This window comes from Pomacea canaliculata, linkage group LG9, assembly GCF_003073045.1.
Source record: "Pomacea canaliculata isolate SZHN2017 linkage group LG9, ASM307304v1, whole genome shotgun sequence".
Taxonomy (NCBI): Eukaryota; Metazoa; Mollusca; class Gastropoda; order Architaenioglossa; family Ampullariidae; genus Pomacea; species Pomacea canaliculata.
In genome coordinates this window covers 11,661,207-11,679,458 of record NC_037598.1, presented here as the reverse complement: position 1 = coordinate 11,679,458, position 18,252 = coordinate 11,661,207, and the positions used below count along the sequence as shown (strand labels likewise).

Genomic DNA, 18,252 nt, shown 5'->3' with positions numbered 1-18,252 from the left:
TATTTGCAAATGTTTCTGTCAAAACTTAAAAGCAAACAACTTTATGCACGTCTTTCTGAAATTTTTAACATTGCTATCATGAAAAGGTTCAACTTTCACTTGTGTCCTTAAAGTAAACCTGCAAGAAAACTATCAAGTGCTAATTGTTCATTTGTATTTCTGTTTTTAATTAGGAAGTAAAGAATTCTTGCTCTGTCTGTTCCCCCTCTTCCACCATTAACTGTGTAGCAAATCTTAATTCCCAACAGGATATGCTAAATTACAAATTGTATCAACCTGGGATTTTTTTCTGCAACACTCAATTCTCCAGCAAGAAATTCAGCATAAACTTGTGGGTCAGACATGATGCTGAAGCCAGACAAAATGACCCACCTTGCTAAGAATTCATGTCAGTTAACGTCATGAGCTGCGGGCACCAAGATGGGTAGAAACAAACAAAGTCTAATGTCAAGATTCCACAAACGCTACCAAAAAAAAAAGTTAGGAAAGCATCTTTTCAACAAATCCTGCATGCACGAAAGAGCAGCTTCAAAAACCTATTCCAATCTCATTATGCTTCTCCTCTGCTGAACTTTATTAGCAAACCAAGTGCAATAGTCTGCTTTAAACGTAGCATCTTGCACATGATACTTCTTAGATGATGAGTTCTTAATCATGGATCATGGTTTAATATTTAAAAGAAAACATAATCAGTTTTAAACTGACCTCTCAATATTTTTCATTATCCATCTTTCAGAAGATAAATTTAAATTGATTTCATAATGTCTATAGTTATTTTTCTTTGTAAAGAAAGCTGATTAACCAGTCAGGACAGTTTTTCAACATTAACAGCTTGCTCTATGATTTAAAACATTAGTCAATTTTGATGAAGATAAATGAAGACAATTTTAATTCATTCTGTGAGTCTAAATAGCCATGATAGTTTATGCAAATAGTATAATTCCTAAAAAAAAAAAAAAGCACACAACATATTCCCTTTCTAAATGGCTGCATAGTTTTAACTACCTCTTACTTCAAAGATTTTTTTAAGCTTGGAGAAAGGGATGTGACAAGCTAGACTGGTTACTTGCTTTCCTTCTTTTGATGACTGTTCAATTGCATTTTGTGAACGACCCCTGGGGAGCCTTAACTGCTTTGGGTACGATGATCTCTTTACCTTACAGTCTACAATGGAAATATTTTAGGAACAAAAAAATTAAGAGAGAACACATCTGACCAAACTCCCTGTTTACCTCAAAGATCAGGCTTTACTTTCAAATCTGCATGATGTTTTGGATCACTCTCTTTCCTTTAACAAATCTTTCACAGTTTACTTCCTGAATGAGTGATCTTGAATGATTACAAAGATTATTAGCCCTTTGCACAACTCAATGCAGCCAAAGAAATATGGACAGAATCACATGTACTGCTGAGGCCTGTATAATTTGTGATATGTCACAAAAACACAAAATAACTGAAATGTATAAAATCTCCTTCACAACCTTTGATTGTTTATGTGATTTTTTTTATATATAGCCAGAACTTTTCCAGTTTATGAGTACCTTAAGATTTTTCAGAGTTCCATTAGTAGCATGTTTGTTTCAATGCTGCACCTAAGGTATTCACTGCCTATAATTCCGATCATTACTCAATCAACAGGCAGTGACTGGTTACATGACAATGAAAGGCCATTGCCAATGCTAGTGTGTTGACACAAAGCTCAAAGTTCTTCAGCTGAATAATAAAGACTCTGTTTTATATCTCTGTGTCTAATCTTGATCGCTTAAGTCACTTTTACACTGCTACCACCTTTAGGTGATGCACCAGGCTGTTCCACTCTCGTGTTCCTGGTCACCGGTGCTCGTGTTGATGCACGGCATATTCATGTACTAGGCCAGCAACAGCTAGCCGTAAACTAATTTATTTCACGTCCGAGTAGGCTTCTTGTCAAATTTTAAGTGAAAAACCAGTCATGTTTTGCTTCCTCAGAACTACTTCCTGCAGCATAAGCTACACTGAACCTGTTCCTCAATCCCCAAGTCAGAATGAAGCTGCACTTTGGGCACACCATTGGTTTCACAAAACTGTTAAGTTGCACCATTACCAGTCATAAATGCTAAGTTCCATGCACATTTCAAGTAGGGTGACAAATATAACACTAACGTCTTTCACACATTGGTCTCATCACTCGATCTGTAACATAAAAAAACAACAAAAAGAAACTAAAAAACAGCAAAACAAAAAAGAAAATAAGGCATAACTCTAACACTAATCAGTGTAGCATGCAAAAAAAAAAGGTGAAATTAAACGGAAAGTGCATGTGGGTGGATGCATGGTAGAGAAGGCAAATATACCCCCTCCATTCCACACCAGCACAAAAAGCCATGAAAACATCTATGAAGCATGCCTTTAAAAAGTGGAAATAATATTTTCATGCATTTCTAATAACATGCAAAGATAATAGCATAGAAGATGAAGCAGGTGCAGGTATTTTAAAGTGCATTTGAAGAGCTATCAGTAAATCTCCACCGATACAAATTTTTTTTTTACATTTGAACATTTCTTTCCTATGAAATAAGAGACAGCTACAGACTTGCGACTGCCAAACATTTTTTGAAAGAATTTGCATCCTAGCCACTTATTCTTTAGTCAATGCACAAGTGGACTTTTCCTGGAGGCACATCCACACTACCATTCACTAATTCACTACATCACTGTCCCAGTTCAGACTAGATGAGAATGTTCTCAGCAAATTTTAATATACAATACTTTTTTTTTAATGGGAAACATTAGTCTTGCAGTTTTAAAGAGGTACAACAAGATAGAAGTTAAACACAAAGTGGTATGCACGATACATTTATAATTCTTTAGGTTTGTGCTGATAGTCTGCTAGTTGTATAACTTTTCTATCCAATGAACTCTACATGTAGACACTTACTCTTGTCACAAACCTAGAAATAGTTCTTATGCTGCACTGAAGATGAATTAGCATTCAGCTGAGTGAATATTCATGACATAGTTTCATGGATTTTATATTTTTGGAGGGGAAGAGGGACTACTCTAAAAGTAGTTATTTTTAAATGCCAGAAAAGTGTAATAATGTATTGATTGACTGCTGCCTGCTGCAACTTACTCAGAGTCTGATGACAGACTGCCATTGTGTGTAAGAACTTGCACTTTGACACGTCCAGAAGTGGCCATTTCTGATGGCACATTACTGCTGCTGGTATAATTATTTTGCAGGCTGTCTGACCTCACAGGTGGGACAATTGTAACCTTCCTCGCTAGCACAATCAAGATGACAAAACAAATCATGCAACAAAAGTGAAACCTAACACAAAATGAGAATTTTTTAACTTTAAAAAAAAAAAAGAAGAGTGAGACAAGGAAAGCCCAACACGTGGTAAAAAAAGATGGAGAACAAAAAATTATCAGTGCAATATATTTTAGTAACGCTGCCAAATATTTTGCATGCAATTAAACCACTGAGAATAAGTGCACATTTTGCATCCCAAAATTAAAATAGAGGCACTTATCCAACACAACACATAACATGCTTTAAAAAATGGAACTTGTTATAACAAACATGTTACGATGTTAGATTTATCAGAACTGGTTTGCTGAAAATGGCACAAAACTTTTTAAATCACTGGACTGAGCCAAGTACAAGGAACTATATCCCCAAATATGGATGAACAACTCCTCTCCACTCACGACACACATATCTACCAATTTCAACATGCACAGAAAGAGGTCATGATGTAATGACTGTCCCCCGACATCCCTAGTTAACATAATCCCAACTCTCTGAATGGTTGAAGCCATGACAATGAAACCACATCAATGTCCAATCCTTTTGTTGCTGACCTCTTTTTGTGTAATGGTGATGTCTGTAGACATGTACTTCAAGTATTCACCTAGATTTGGGGAAATTGTATATTGTACTTGTCTTCCAATATCTTCCTGGATTTTAAAAAATCTTCGCGTATTATGCATATTTATGAAAGAGGATCTGATGTCTTTTTCATGTCGAGTTATTGATATGTATAAAAAAGGCAACCGAGAGTTTTAAGAAAATCAGCATAATAAAACTGCGCTTGAGAAAAGGGAGACAGTCAAACATAAAGATGTCAAAAATAAACAGCTGATGCACTAAAGAAAAACTGTTCTAAAATGAAAAATGTTTGAATACTGTTCAATTAATATCACAAAGCATTTTTGTGGCAGTATTTTGCTAATATCATCACCATTAATAAGTAAATGGAACAAACAAACTAAGCATTTTTTACATCTTTAGTACTGATAGTAACTTTTCCAGATGCTTTACAAGACATGCTGTAAGCATGCACGATTCTGGGTCAGACTACGCACAACAGATTCTATTCCTGAAAACAGAATCTATAGTCTTCGTGTTTAGCATTCTAGTTTTCTGTAACATATCTGCTTTTCAGAACAAGGGAAAATAGTCCAAGAATCAATTCATTTATGATTTTTTTAGGAAAAAGACCTCAAGCAAAAGACTAAGAGCAAGTTGAGAGAATATGCATATGAATGTCTGAACATATCACACTGATTATTGCCCCTTCCTCGATATTAATAATAAAAAGTCTTGTTGCGGGTGTCTACAGTGTGAGGAGTCTGACCCATGCTTTACCAATGACATCACATCTCCACCAAGCTTGACTGCTGAAAATATTTTTACTTTGCATTCAAAGCTAGCAATGTTCTAACAGATGTCCTTTTTCTCAAAGCAGTAATTTACAACATGCTTAAAAATGAGTTTGCTTGGAGTGGATTATGCAAGACATAACCATAAAAATACTATACTGCTCTAAGCATTCTGGGCATCATGAAGACAGCATGAGTATGTGATGAAAACCTACCAGTACATGAAATGGCACTCACCAAGTCACTGTACAATCAGTGTTGGGTAAGCATACCAATATTCAAAAGTGGTAATATGGCACACACAGAAAACCTATCAATTATTTGTCCATAACAACATAGGTTCCATGAGGTTTATGCAAATATCAATAGCTACCACAGCCAGGCTAGATGACTGGATTCTTTACATCTCCACGTCATCAAGGAGCATGATAGCCTTATACACAGAAGAGCATTGTGGCCTAGAGCACTGCACAGTGGCCTGAAGCACTGCAAACTTAATGTTCAGTACAGCTCTCCGAGACAATTCTCTAACCAGGAATTTTACTGACACTGCATCATGTAATGTTAGCTATCATAGACACCACTGTATTAATTTTTAACTGAATCTCCCATTTCTTTTGTATTCAGGAGTCTTCTCCTCTCAGTTCAGACTTTTACAAACTGTCTCAGCTACTGTGTCCTGAAGATGCAGATGTGCTTGAACCACCAGAAGGCATTTAGTGCCAGGGATGTACCATAGTTTATTTGAAAAATTCACGGAAACTGGCGAGGTGGTCGAGGAGGGGGAAGGGGTGGGCTGAGCGTACCTGTGCGTTCAGAGGACGCCGGAAGAGTGACGTCCGGAGGTACGCTGGACATGTGGGGTCGGGAGGTGGGAGGAGGATCATGATCCATTCCCACATCTACCTGGCTGCTGTCCACCCACTGCTGGTCTGTGGATACCACAAAGTGAGACAGGTCAACCCCTTTGTAAGGTGCACATTTATTAGTAACAAAGCCATGGTGTATCCAATGTCTTGGTTCTCAGCAGTTAAATGAAACAAAAGATATTTAAGAGACTGATATACTTCATTTAAATCATAAATAACTGTGTTCCTATGCTTTACCTAACCATTAAGCTCTCTGATAAACCATGGAAAAAGTATTTTTTTAACAGAAACAAAAAATTATCAAAAAGGTTTTTTTTTTGCTTAGCCATTTTCTCATCAGTCTAGCAAAAATAATATTTAAATATGAGCTGCACATCCAAAAGAACTGAACATGTCACAGAACAATATTTTTAAAAATATTTTAAAATCAGCACTTCAAGAAGATACTATAAATGGAGACAAATAAAGACCTCACCTTTCAGAACGTCAAATTAATAAAACTGATCATGTAAAATTTAACTACAAAGTGTGAATACTGACAAGAAATTGCAGTTCTGAGAGTTCTGAAACAACGGTTTTCTCACTACTAAATTTGTTAGATCACACCACGGACACAAAGCACAAAACACTAAGATTCCAGGAATTTACACATGAATTTGACAAGATCTATATTTTTATGATTTTGCTTTCGGTGCATGAAAGGTTCTCTCAGCAACAATTGTGTCTTTAATGTTTGAAGATTCCTCATTTAACACTGTTTCTCTTTGTACTGCTTTTAATTTTCATAACTGTCCACTTTTGTATAACTTAAAGGAAAGGCGCTGAGTACTTTTTATTTGATTCATTTACTGCTCCCATGATCTGGCGATTTGAAATAATATCTGAAGAATCTGGCGGCCCTATGCTCCTCAGAGGAGCAACAAGGAATAAACTAAAGAATGTTAGAAGAATCTGTTTAATTTTTGCAGGTCCATCTCTCTTTCTCTGCCTCTGATAATTATTGCTTGGGGAAGTGGGGGATGACGTTAAGAGTGTATAGTAATTGTATGGGTGTGTGGGATGCAACTGCATGTTGTTTGTGTATATACATCTTTATTGTCTATTTCAATGAAACAGAAATTTTTGTTTGTTAGTAGCTAACATAAACAATTTCTATTTCTGTGCAACAGACAATAAAGATGTATTGTATACGCTCAGACATGCAATCATTATACAACACCTATGATGACACGGAATGAACACCAGTTTCTAGGGCAAGTACCATTTCAACCCATGTTTAAGTCCCCAACCCTAATGCCATCCCACTCAAAAAAATAAATACATAAAAACAAAAACAAAATGTTTTATCCCCTAGTATTAAAGTAGTTCTCTAGGATGACTTACAGGATGAATAAGCAAAAAAGTCAATACCATAACTATCAAACAGCCACCTGCAGATATTAATGATATCCCTAATACACTACACCAATGTAAAGCTGGATAGGAAATAAGCAGTTCTCATGCAAGGTAACCCAGAGCAAGATATTACAATTAAACTAACCCATTAACAGGCATTTTGCGACACCATAGCATCTTCATGTTCTCATTTAGGAAACTAACGAGCATAATTATGATATCAATACACAGGTACTTTAAATGACATCTATATTAATGGCATACATGAGCACAGAAGCACTGAATGCATGCATGTAAACAAACAAGTACTCTGGTACTAACAGAAAAGCTCATTTATAACAATGTAATTGAATACCTGTATTATTGTTTCCAAGACGCTCTCTCTCCCTTTCTTTCTTACGCTTCTCTAGCTGTTCACGGGCTTTTTCTAAAACACAAAAGCAAAAATTGGGTCTGGTAACTGTACGAATATCCTCATGGCTTTGTACCCAGAATAAATTCCACATCAAAGCTTTAGAGATCAATATGGTCATAGCAGAGTGACTATCCTAGTAGCAACTTTACATCCTGTACACTTGTCCCAGCTTGTGAAACCTGTAGAATAGGACATCAAAACAAAGACCTTTTCCCAGTCAGTTTTAACAGCTGAGTGAGTCATATTAAAATTAGCTACTTACCAACTGCTTTACTTTTAGGTATTTGTTGATCCCAGGGTGGACCTATCTCAAATTCATCGTCATCATCCGAAGAATGACTGGAGGCCAGGTCCAGACTATTTCTGTCTGCTGATGCATCGCTATCAGAATCAGAATCATTACCTCTAGGTTTGCTGGGTGACTCCCTTTCATCTGGAAAGGCCAACAAAATTCTGTTCATCTTGTATTAAAATTTACTTTGAAAAAAAAATGCTAAATAACTATCCGCCGCTAAAGACAGTCACAACCAATGCTCTCCCTCTCTGCCAACTATCCTTCACCTCTAAGAATCTTAACACTGAGTCTGGGCCTTGACCTTTGATTCTGATGCCCAGGTACACATGATTCTGAAGTATTGAAAAAAAATAATAAACAAACAAACATGAGAAGAAGATAAAATGAAAATTATAATAAAAGTTTAAAGTTAAGAGAAAGAAACTGTTCTTATCTTACTCCATTGTAAAATCACACTTTCTTGTAAATCCAAATGAAATTAAGTATATCAAATCATATTTCCAAAACGAAAATTTTGAGTCTTACACACAGTTGATCGTTTCTGTGATATTTAATGACATTCAATGGATTTTAGTGATTACACATCATGTAGAAATGAATTAACTAGTGGTGAAGAAGGACTTAACTGTCAGAAATAAGCTAAGCAATAATGAAATACTGCTAGACATTCATTTTCTTCTCATCTGGGAACGAATCCACTGCAGTCATGCATCAAAAAGAAAACAAAAAAAAAGATATAGAGGGTTAAAGGTCAAATTCGACATACATTCTTCTTCAGGCAAAGCCTCTCCAGTAGCAGGATTGAAGCCGTAAGGAGCAATGCCTGTATTGGGTGGATAACCAGAGCTTGAAGGACCATGACCAGATGTGGAGCTACTGGTGCTGCGCCCGAAGTCTTCTCCCTTAAACCGTGGTGGCCCATAGCGACTTGAACTAGATGTTGTAGAAGTGGTAGAGATACCCACATTGACACGATGGCCACCTTCTGGCGACGACATGTCGTTTCTGTATGCCAGTGCTGATCGCTGGGACAACAATGGCAAGCGAGACTATATATCTAATTAATACAGCATTGTATTTGCAACAAAATGATTTTATCATTTTAAAATTATGATGAGGTCTTCAAAAAATATTTTTGACAAAACTGAACAAGTAATTATTACTGTATATCCCAAGGAATCCTTAGTTCAACCAAAACAAAATTCCAAAAACTTCCTTCTCTTAATCTAAAGGGATTAGTTCTGTTCTAGATAAGATTTTCTTGTAAAGTCCTGCCTTTTCCCTTCATCTCTTATTCTACTTCTGTCTTTCTTTGGTACTTACAGAGGTAATGCTGCTTCGAGTTCCCTTCAGGCTTTCATCCAGGTTAAGTTTCTTCCCCTGCAGCCTATACCATGTACTCTTTAGGCACAGGCGCACCTGATACATTACACCCAACACACACACATTTTACAAATATATTACATAATACATTACATAGTCTGAAATAAATGACAGAAATTTTCTAAAATTTATGCTGCAAAAATTGTGGAGAGAACAAGAACAAATGTAACAGGTGAGGAAGAGAATACTGTTTCAGTCTTCCACTCACCTTAAAAAGTAACAAAAAAAAAAAAAAAAAAAAAAAAAAACCAATAAAACCAAACACATCCTGGATTTTATTATTTAATGCAGCCTACAAATAGTGTCAGCTATGCAAAATGGCAACTGACCACTCACTGACTATTAATATTAATGCCCACTAGCTAGACAGGAAAATATGTTCCTCCCTATGCTTTCTCCTGTTCTTCCTTCCCAACCTAAATAGCCTCCAAAACCACAATAATGACCAAATAAAAGTGTAAACATAAATTATGTTCTTATTCAAAACACACGTTCAAACAAAGTGGCTTTGACAATACTGCACTGCTACTGTGGCCCATTACATCTGCATGAATGCCGTGCTTGGTTGGGCCAGTGTGTGTGTATGCATGAGTGTGAATCTCTTATCCTACCCTAACATAATCAACAAAATTTGATGGTTAACTTATGAAAATGGTTTGCAAATCATAAACAGGACATACCTTATGGGCCAACAAGATGTAGACTATGAACAGGAATGTGCCCTGAATGCACAGGAAAAAGGCATGGACGTAACCCAAAGCAGTGATGCCATAATTCACAGTCAACAAGCCCAGGACCCATGTGATGCTCAAAAGCAGAAGCAGCAAAATGGCTGCTAAAAGGCCCAACCTAAAAGATAAAGTTTTGAAAATAACATTTTATAAATCTGAAAAAGCATTTAACAATATTAACTACCACTTATCATTTATTGGCGAATGCCAATCTACTGACAAGAAGTCTGTCCCCACTGTTTTCTGACCTTTCAAAATCTGAATACATAAAAACCATTGTCTCAAATTTGAATGATTAATAAAAAGCAGTTTCAGTATATAAAAAGACTTACAAAACTTAGCACAAATAGCTGCTCAGATTAAGTTTCACATAACATTCTGCACAATTTTATTGAGTAATGTCTAAGGAAAACGAAGCCACTGAAGAGAGACAAGGAAATAAGTCTCAACAAAATGACGTCAAAAAGAAGTAAAAATAAGGTAATGGCCACAAATGTGCATGACTGCTTACCTGACAGAGCTGACATCAGACACAGCAACCTTCTCTCTACAGCTTGCCTCCATGGCAAGCATGAAGGTGATGATGTTTAACTGGAAACAATTGATCCCTTATGTTCACATCAAAACACAAAGTTGACAGGAAATATTTTTGATTTTCAGTGCTGAATGAGATTTAAAATTGCTCATGCTTGTCAATAATAACAAATATTAATGAATGAAATATATCTACACACTTACATTTTTAGAATTAACCAAAAGTTGAGGAAAAGCAAAAATCAAAAGCAAACAATTCTGAGAAAACATTTCCTTGGGTCCTTACCACAACAATCACCAAAATGGGCCCAGCAAAACTCCAGATGAAGAGTTGTGAAGTCTCTAGCCAGCAGCTAGAAAAATAAACACAACTGAGCTAAAATTACTTCACATTTCTAGCAATACTTCTACTAAAATGTAACATTCTACCTGCACTAAAGGAGCACAAGCAATTATGATTTAGTTTTTATGTTCTATGTAGTGGAAAGAGTAACAACATAATAATAATAATGGGAACTTATAATGTGCAGCATCACAACAAAGATAGATCGCACTCTCTAAGTAATTTTTTTTATATCAAGAAACTTTTCTGAACAGCAACAAGCACTGGATTTCAGGTTCTACTGAGAAAATATTACATTACTAGCTACAACATCAGCAATAAAAAAATGGTCGAAGTACTCACAAACTGTCATTCCCATAACCATCTGTATTCAGTCCCACAGCTAGGCCTACAATGATGCCAGGAATAACTGCAAACAAATAACAGAACACTCTAAGCAAGGAAAAGCAAAATTATGTTGAAGTAACTTGTTGAAGTAACAAAAGTATGTTGAAATTATTATTTTTCGATGAAACCACATACAAATTAACCACAACCATAAACATAAGCATACCACAGACTTACTGTACACATGGTCATTCCAACATGTATGTGAACACTTTCTCTCTCTCACTGACCAGCATCAAAATTTTCAGAAATATGCACCGCAACATCTCAAACTCACCATATCCCAAGAGATAGTAAAACTTCATGGAGCCATAATTAATTGTCTGTTTTTCTGTCAACAAGCGGTAAATGTGAAGCACCTCAACATACAGCCATGAGAATGCTGCCATGTAGAAGTAATGGAGAGAAATGGCCACTAAACGACAGAACAACTGTTTAAAAAAAGAAAAACGATAATAATTATTACAATGCTGACAACTATTAGAAGAGGTAAAATGACAAGACATGAGAGAAATGAAACTAAAATCTTGAACCAGATGAACACCAACACAACATCAAAGCAGTAGAAAATGGTATTTAAGAACACTAAGTCTTACAGTTAACACTGTCAAAAATTGTTTATCAGAATCAAGTGGGAGTATGAACAGTAACACTAGATATTTTCAGCATTCAACAAATAACAAAATCTTATCCATCAATCACACCTGTTTCCTATAAGTGGTACCACAACATCAAAGAATCTACCAACAACTAAATTTAACAGCAGCACTCTCACCTCAGGGTTGGTGCGGTTGATGCCAATGATAAATGCCATTTCTGAGATGAACACTACAAAGACGAGGTTGATATGGATGCTGTTCCAGTTGCACTGCAGCCGCTTGTAGGAGATGAGAATGAAGAAGGCCACGAACAGTAGGACCAGGGACAAACTGACAAATGTGTAGGTGAATACCTCCACCTGCACTACAGCAGCTCGTAAAGCCTAAAAATAAAATTTAAAAACATGCACACATGTATCTGCACTCAAATGATCCAACAAACAAGGCATTGAAGATTTACCAACGACATGTATTTTACGCAATCCATGGCAGAACAAAATGCCCTTGGGGAACAACCCACAAAGTAAAAGAGAGGAATACTTACTGAACCATCTTCGAGATCAACTATGATGGCATATGTTGACAGGTGATAACACTTGCAGGTAATGTACACCTCTTGGCAGGCATCGGAGTCTGATCTCACTTGACAGTCTGTGTCTGACACTGAGCAGTCTGCAGCTGACCAAATTCCTTTCCTGACAAAAAATACCCAGCAACATCTTTGTCACAAAAACAAAGCAAGCGAAATGGTTCTGCGACAACTTATTTAGTGAATTCAGTAGCTATCAACTTTTTGAAGTTTAACTTCTTGCTGTTGTCCCTTGACCGGCACCTGTAGTAGAGGGCTGCACAATGACAAAGCCCGCCACTCTTGCCTATTTTGGGTGATAGTCAGCAGGTCCTTTACAGGACAACCAACCCAGTCTTTGACATTTGTAATGCAGTTCTTCCTCTAGCATCAGCTACCCTCCAAAGTGCCTTGAAGGACAGCCTTTGACAAGGTGTTGTGGCAGGTCACATGGCCAAAAGAAGACCATCTTACACTGTCTGACTGTTGTAGAGGTTCCTGGTGTCTTACAAGTGTTTAAGGCCATTATATGAGTCATACAAACCTTCCATTAGAGGACCACACAGCACACTGTAGATTGGTGGTGTTTTTTGGGTCCTTTAGCTTGAGGCGTACGTATACAGGTTCTGACAATTTGCCAGACCGCAGTTGTCCCTGCTCTACTACCACGAATGTGAACATAGGTCCATTCACTGTCAGCGGACGGCCTGTGACCCTAAAAATCCACAAAATATTCTATTCTGTTATCATAAACAAATTATCTCAGCAAACGGCATGAGGACAGCGTGTTAAAAAGTGCATATTAATGCATATCAGTGACTATAGTCAGAAACAATCACAAGAATGATTCAGACAAAAATCTGCATCCAATGATTTTGAATATAATAAAGACTTTAAACATAAGTCAGCAGTTTGATGATGCATTAATATCATTTTCATTGCACTACAGACAAATTAAGCTTACTTCAGACTTAAAAAAAATTTCCATTTTATCTAAGAGTCAGAACAGCTAACCTATACCTAAAAATAAGATTAAAATTTTAACTTCAGACACAAACAAATGAAAGATTTTAACTAAAACTTGATCATACTTTCTTGTGACAGAATATTTATCTCATTTACTTACTTGACAGAACTGTCTGCATTCACTTCGATAAGCTTGCCAAGAGTGTGATAAATAGCATAGCCAAAATAACTCTTGGAATCTTGTGTCCTTCCTGAAGGGGAAAATGTATACAACTGATCTGTACATGCAATTATCTCACATATTCAAAGGTGCTGTCTCCACCTCCCCAAAAAATAAAAAAACCCACTCTCATATCAAACTTCAAGTTTGCTATGCATTTTTTTATATTATTATAGGGATGAATTTAAAGAACATTAAGCAGTGAAAACTATTATTATTAAATATTCCTAGTTTTAAAACATTTATCTTCAAGGGTAAAATTTTGGTTTACTCTAGACTATATAATGCATCAACAACTCAGGTCTGTCAAGGGAATCTGCATGACATAACACCCTCTAAAATTATAATTATAAGAAAGTTTAACAATGAAACCAAATGCAGTGAGAGTTTGTAGAGTGTCTTTGTTAACTAAGATCAAATAGATGTGAGCAGATAAAAGCCCAAAAATCCCCAATCTGTAGCCACCAAAAAAAAAAAAGTTAAAGCTGCCACAACACATGCAAGTGGTGAAAGTAGAGTATCGATTATCAGGTGGTTATCTTGTGTATTGTCTTCTTCCCCTCTAACAAACAAAACATGCTACTTACCAGAAAATAATGATGATGGCAAGACAATGTTGGCAAAGTCATCTGCAGATCCCTCATTGATGTTGTTATCATATTTGGGCATAGGACGACCAGAAAAATTGTAGACAGACATCCAGTCTGCTCCCAACACTAAAGACAAATAACAGGTCTTACAGCTTCCTCTTTTTAAACTTTCATGTTTGGGATTTTTTTTACATTCTGTTAACCCTAATTCTGTAACTTTGTAAAACCCCTGTCGATATTCTCAAGTGAAAAAGATTTGCAATGACAATGGTATCCTCTCCACTTACTGAAAAAAAAAAAGGTTTTTAAATGAGACAGTGCTCACTTTTAAGGGTGATGACCACTAACTGCTAGAACAGAAAAACTTCTATACAGACAAATAGTGACAGGTTATTTGCAAATGTCTTTCCAGAAAATCCAGCAAAGTTACTTAAAAAAAAAAAAAAGCACAAATTCAAGCACTAACTCACCTATGCTCTCAGAGACTGCTTCAAAGGGACTGGACTGTGCCTGTGGCATGACAGTAGCAATCTTAACGAGGTATTTCTCTAACTGCTGCAGCAGATTGGCAGACCCATTGTGAACCTCATTGACTCTGGGCCAGAAATCTTGATTGTTGAGACTGGTTATATTGCTCAGTGCAATAACAAGTTGCTGACATAGAAAGAAAAGAATAGGTCAGAAGTATTACAAGATAAAAGCTGCACTTACTGTGTGTACCTGCAGGAAAAAGGATCTGACATTTAACCAACAAGCAAAGTGACAAACTAAAAGGTAATGATTGGGAAAGGAAAAGAAAGAAAAATAAAATGGAGACAACAGGATGACTCTTAGATGAGGTGATGCACAAAGTTTGAACTACTTCCTTCCCAAGTCCTTTACAGGAGGGGTCAGATACTCATTCAACTGCTCATTCTTTTGGAGGGAGTATCCTGTGTCTTGTGGGTTTTGAACAGGCTAGTGTGCACACTTAAGATGCTACTGTTCTGATTACTTGATCATCAGCTTCCTTGTCAAAGATCATTCTATTCGAGCCTTCTGTTTGAGTCTTGCTTACCTGCACAAAGTCCCGGTACTGCTGGCTGACCAACCCTAGACCAGTCTGCTGGTTCTCGTAGTCCAACACCTCTCTAATAAACTCCAGTGTCATGACAATATCACCTCCATACAAGGGGTAAGTAGTATTGGTGGCATTTTTCAGCAATTCAATTGCAAGGTCAGCAATGTAAGGGCTGATAATCCCATTCTTGAAATCATCCAGCTACACACATTGGAAAAAAAAAACCCAAATCAAGAAAAGCAGTGAAACAAACTTAAAATCACTTGAAACAGTTTCTTCAAAATAAAGAATCTTGTGACACTCTACTTTCAGGAAAAACATTCCTATTTATCTGTCATTCATCTTTTAGCAAAAGAAAATGGCAGCTGCATTTCTTTGTGGGGCAGGGGGTTGCAACTTTCTCTTTTTTTTCAGGCACCTATATTACGAATTACAAATTTCTACCATGGAAAGTGCCCTTAAACAATGTCTAAGTTTCAATCAAATACCATCCTGTTTTCTAAAGGAATCTAACTGAAAATTATCTGCTTCATCTCTGTGAGGGGCAATTTTTTGGTGGGAGTTATGGTTACAAGCTACACAAACCTGCTGTGTGAGACGTGTGAAATTGTCACTGGTACAATTAAACAAGTCAGCCTCCAGCCAGCTCTTTTCTTCTGTACACTTTCTTTTTGCACTTCCTGCAATTTAATCACCACCATTATCAATAACACCACCATTATCATCTTCTTTTAAGTACCTGATAGTTTGCTTCTAATTTTTACAACACACTGAGAACACATTTTTACACACAATGTGCTTCAAAACCTATAAACTATAACCTCAGCAGGGTGCAATATTGTAAAGCAGTAGTTTTAAAATGACAAAGCTGCGGGTACATTTAAGCAATGTCTGCCTTAACCAACAAATCTGGGGGAGTCATGCTGAAGTGGTGGCTGGAAAATAAGTGGTACCTAAAAACCTGTACATCCACTGGTGAGTATACAGCTCTTGAAGAATAGGTTCTACTGCACAGGTAGCATGCAAATTAAGTTAGCATTACAAGGAATATTTTCTGTGTCATATGTTAACACTTTATGTCTTAGCACTAACAGTTAGGAATAGCCTCCCACATTTCTGGATGTGCCCTACCTTCAGTCTAGGATTTCCTGCTCCTATATTATCAAATGTTGCAGCTGTCAAATACTTTCAGAAAGCCTTAATTTTCACTACAGGCTTGGGATGACATGTAAGTGGACTGCTTTTAAGATCTCCTCATATATCAAAGTCAACACTTAATCAAGCCCTTCTTGTATACATTGTAGCACATCTTTTATCAACAACTATCAATCATGTTACATATTCTTAAAATAAATTTTTATGTTTATTCACTTGCTGACCTGAGGATCCAGATGGGCAGTCCTGAATAGCCATCTCCCCAAAGTCAATGGGATCCCACCAAATGCCTCTGGCATAGCTCCGAGGGCATTTGTCATATGACATGACTGCAAATGTAATACACGAAAATTATGTTTAATATTTATCATGCTATATGCCTGAAACAACAGAAAAACAGGTTTTCTGGTCATACAGAGTTGTCACATAATCAATTTGGGCAGAAATAATTGGAAAAACAAATAAAACCCTTAAGTACATGTTTTCCTCTTTATCAAATAACTCCGATACTACCTATTCCAGATATTTAAATTGCCAGATTTTATGGTAAATCAACAGATTCCAGATATTCCTCAGCATAAAAGATGCATCCCAAAGACTAACCTTGACATTTGTGTGTTTTCAGATTAATTTCTGCAAAGATGCTGTCACACTGGTCACAGCGCCGGCCAATCACCCCCTCTTGACATGAACACTGGCCTGTGTAAGGGTGACATGACTGATTGACCGACCCTTCAGGGTAGCAGTCACATGGGTAGCACTTGTCCTCACCTGATGGCTGATAATGGAGCTCCTGGAATGTGTGGGGGAAACAAAACGACATACAAAATACTATAATTCACCAAACTCTCTAAGACACATATACGATACCAGAGAAATTAATCACAGTTCTAACTTTCGATAAACCTCAATGTGCCGCTTACTTTATGCCTTTGCTGTTATAAAGGTTTCTTGGCCAATTATGTAGTCACCTTTGACTGTTCAGGTTTTTGTGATTCGTTGCTGACCCAATTTAATAAAAAAATTTATTAAATAAAATGCTACAAACTGTTAACATTGTTTAAAAAAATGGAGGAGCAGACAATCTGTTGGTAACAGCAGCAATCTGAATCTAGCCCTGGGGAAGATAGTGCAACAAGGGAGAGGAGACTGACATCTCTCAAATCAAAGTTGACCCACCGAAGAGAGGGCTCTAACACTTTGCTTTCCTACAACTTTTACTATGGGGGCAAGCTTTTAGTTCTTTATTTATATGTCTAGTAATAATCCAACCTGGAACTTTGCATCATAGCTCTACAGAGCATTTCACGGACAACCATACATTGTCCACTGATATTAGTTTACAACACTTCCTGGGTATTAGTTTAAAATAACATCTTATTTTAATATGAAAGAACTGTATTTCACGATAGTCACAAAAAGTAACTCATAAAGACGGACTTAAAATTAATCTGGATAATGCAAGAAAAATACTCAGAAAAAAATCAAACAGGAAATGGGGTACATAACAGTGAGTGAAATGTCCTTGAGATGATGTCAGATAGTGATTTATTCATTCAGCAACAAATGATGCAGTAGTGTGTACATGAGATACATTGATCTAAATAACAGCAATGATTAATGAGAAGCCATTCCATGACTAAAATGCAACTTCTAGTTATCCAGCTGATCTATACAGTTCACCTCACCTTGCATTTGCAAGTCCCGTTCTTTTTGTCACAGTTTGATTCAAAGCCTCGACTCTGGTCACAGTTACATGGGCCACATATAGGGTCACCCCACCAGGCAGCTGGGCATGTCAGGGGGGACATTTGTTCGCAGTATCGACCACTTTGTCGGACACCACACTCACAAGTATAAGTGCTCTCCCCCACTGAAGGGTGCTTACACTCAGCCCAGTTTTCACAGGGGTTGTACATACTGCAGACGTTTTCACAGCGAGGTTTGATGGTACCTACAAGAGAAACAAATATTCATCATTTACAGATTTACAGATCAATAGTTCTTCATATTCTGCCCATGTCTCCTACTTGTCATAAGAGCTGAGAGCATGCTCTTTCGTGAGCATGAGTACGCTGAATAAATCACACATTTA

The 18,252-nt window shown here is 36.9% G+C and overlaps 1 protein-coding gene across 3 annotated transcripts in view; it reads right to left on the bottom strand.

Moving 5' to 3' along the window:
* LOC112571830 (cadherin EGF LAG seven-pass G-type receptor 2-like) overlaps positions 1-18,252 on the bottom strand; it is a 42,934-nt gene continuing 24,682 nt past the window's right edge. Inside the window, exons 15-37 of one of the 3 annotated variants that reach the window (XM_025251146.1) lie at positions 17,846-18,111; positions 16,761-16,950; positions 16,382-16,486; positions 15,588-15,682; positions 15,000-15,203; positions 14,413-14,596; positions 13,940-14,068; positions 13,293-13,383; positions 12,711-12,881; positions 12,143-12,293; positions 11,775-11,981; positions 11,277-11,430; positions 10,955-11,021; positions 10,556-10,622; positions 10,247-10,326; positions 9,685-9,853; positions 8,945-9,040; positions 8,388-8,670; positions 7,589-7,759; positions 7,267-7,338; positions 5,454-5,579; positions 3,113-3,263; positions 1-2,172 (exon numbers count right to left, since the gene is read on the bottom strand). In XM_025251146.1, the coding sequence (XP_025106931.1) occupies positions 2,148-2,172; positions 3,113-3,263; positions 5,454-5,579; positions 7,267-7,338; positions 7,589-7,759; positions 8,388-8,670; positions 8,945-9,040; positions 9,685-9,853; positions 10,247-10,326; positions 10,556-10,622; positions 10,955-11,021; positions 11,277-11,430; positions 11,775-11,981; positions 12,143-12,293; positions 12,711-12,881; positions 13,293-13,383; positions 13,940-14,068; positions 14,413-14,596; positions 15,000-15,203; positions 15,588-15,682; positions 16,382-16,486; positions 16,761-16,950; positions 17,846-18,111 (3,254 nt within the window). In that variant the 3' untranslated portion in view covers positions 1-2,147. The remainder of the gene's footprint in view (positions 2,173-3,112; positions 3,264-5,453; positions 5,580-7,266; positions 7,339-7,588; positions 7,760-8,387; positions 8,671-8,944; positions 9,041-9,684; positions 9,854-10,246; positions 10,327-10,555; positions 10,623-10,954; positions 11,022-11,276; positions 11,431-11,774; positions 11,982-12,142; positions 12,294-12,710; positions 12,882-13,292; positions 13,384-13,939; positions 14,069-14,412; positions 14,597-14,999; positions 15,204-15,587; positions 15,683-16,381; positions 16,487-16,760; positions 16,951-17,845; positions 18,112-18,252) is intronic. The other 2 variants (XM_025251147.1, XM_025251148.1) reach the window with 2 other exon arrangements.